At 59.2% G+C, this 1,058-nt stretch overlaps 1 protein-coding gene across 1 annotated transcript; it reads left to right on the top strand.

Annotated features, from left to right (window-relative positions):
• Window positions 1-25: 25 nt before the first annotated feature.
• LDBPK_073400 (uncharacterized protein) lies at window positions 26-166 on the top strand (the record flags this gene model as incomplete). Its single annotated transcript, XM_003863371.1, has 1 exon — window positions 26-166. The coding sequence occupies one exon, from the start codon at window positions 26-28 to the stop codon at window positions 164-166; it is 141 nt and encodes a 46-aa protein (XP_003863419.1).
• Between the last annotated feature and the right edge of the window lie 892 nt (window positions 167-1,058).

Here is a 1,058-nt window from a genome sequence, read left to right as displayed (position 1 = left end):
TCTTCCCTCAGTGCTTCTCGCATCGATGCTACGGAAAATGTCTGGTATACCTGAGAGCGCCGAGCTCATAAATAATGTGACTAACCTTGTGACCGGACTCTACGGCCCTGACTCCAGCGAGTGGCACATCATAGCATCCATCTTGCGCAAGCATCTGGAGGGGTAAGGGGAGCGCGCTGTTACCTTGCCTCCTTGTGATGATGTGCTTCAGAAAGCCATGCGTACTTTGGTGTAGCCTTGCTGACATGGCTGCTGTTCGTTTCTCCTCGCGGCTGCATGTAGTAAAGCGCTGCGATCGGTTTAGCGATGACGCGTGCCGCAGGCGTGCTGCTGAGGCCGCCTACCGCTTTCTGTTTGTTGTTTTTCGTACGTTTTGCTTGCATGTGTTTTCTTCCGTGCCTTGGGCGATGTGAGCTGCTGCTCTGCCCCATAGCGATGCTGAGCCGGCGGTTTCCTGTTCCCTTTCGCTCTCCCAGTCTTCTCCGCCACTCGCTCTTTGAGCATGTGCGCCTGCTCACTTGTACGCGAGCGCTTCCAGTCACACTCCCACGCGCCGCTGCTGATGCTGGTGCTTCTGATGCTGGAGCCGCCTACTCCCGGCTTCGCCTGAGGATGCCGGCCACGGCGTGGTGGCACGAGGGCCGCGTGCCTGCTCTGTGGGGCCGCCGGGGGCCTGCGGCCTGGCCTTGGGTGCTGGCTGCGGACTGCTGGTGTTGACATGGCTGCTGTTCGTTTCTCCTCGCGGCTGCATGTAGTAAAGCGCTGCGATCGGTTTAGCGATGACGCGTGCCGCAGGCGTGCTGCTGAGGCCGCCTACCGCTTTCTGTTTGTTGTTTTTCGTACGTTTTGCTTGCATGTGTTTTCTTCCGTGCCTTGGGCGATGTGAGCTGCTGCTCTGCCCCATAGCGATGCTGAGCCGGCGGTTTCCTGTTCCCTTTCGCTCTCCCAGTCTTCTCCGCCACTCGCTCTTTGAGCATGTGCGCCTGCTCACTTGTACGCGAGCGCTTCCAGTCACACTCCCACGCGCCGCTGCTGATGCTGGTGAGATCGGAAGAGCG

Source organism: Leishmania donovani, chromosome 31 (assembly GCF_000227135.1).
Source record: "Leishmania donovani BPK282A1 complete genome, chromosome 31".
NCBI lineage: Eukaryota > Euglenozoa > Kinetoplastea > Trypanosomatida > Trypanosomatidae > Leishmania > Leishmania donovani.
The sequence above is the reverse complement of the archived record's forward strand: the minus strand, read 5'-3'. Positions and strand labels throughout refer to the sequence as shown.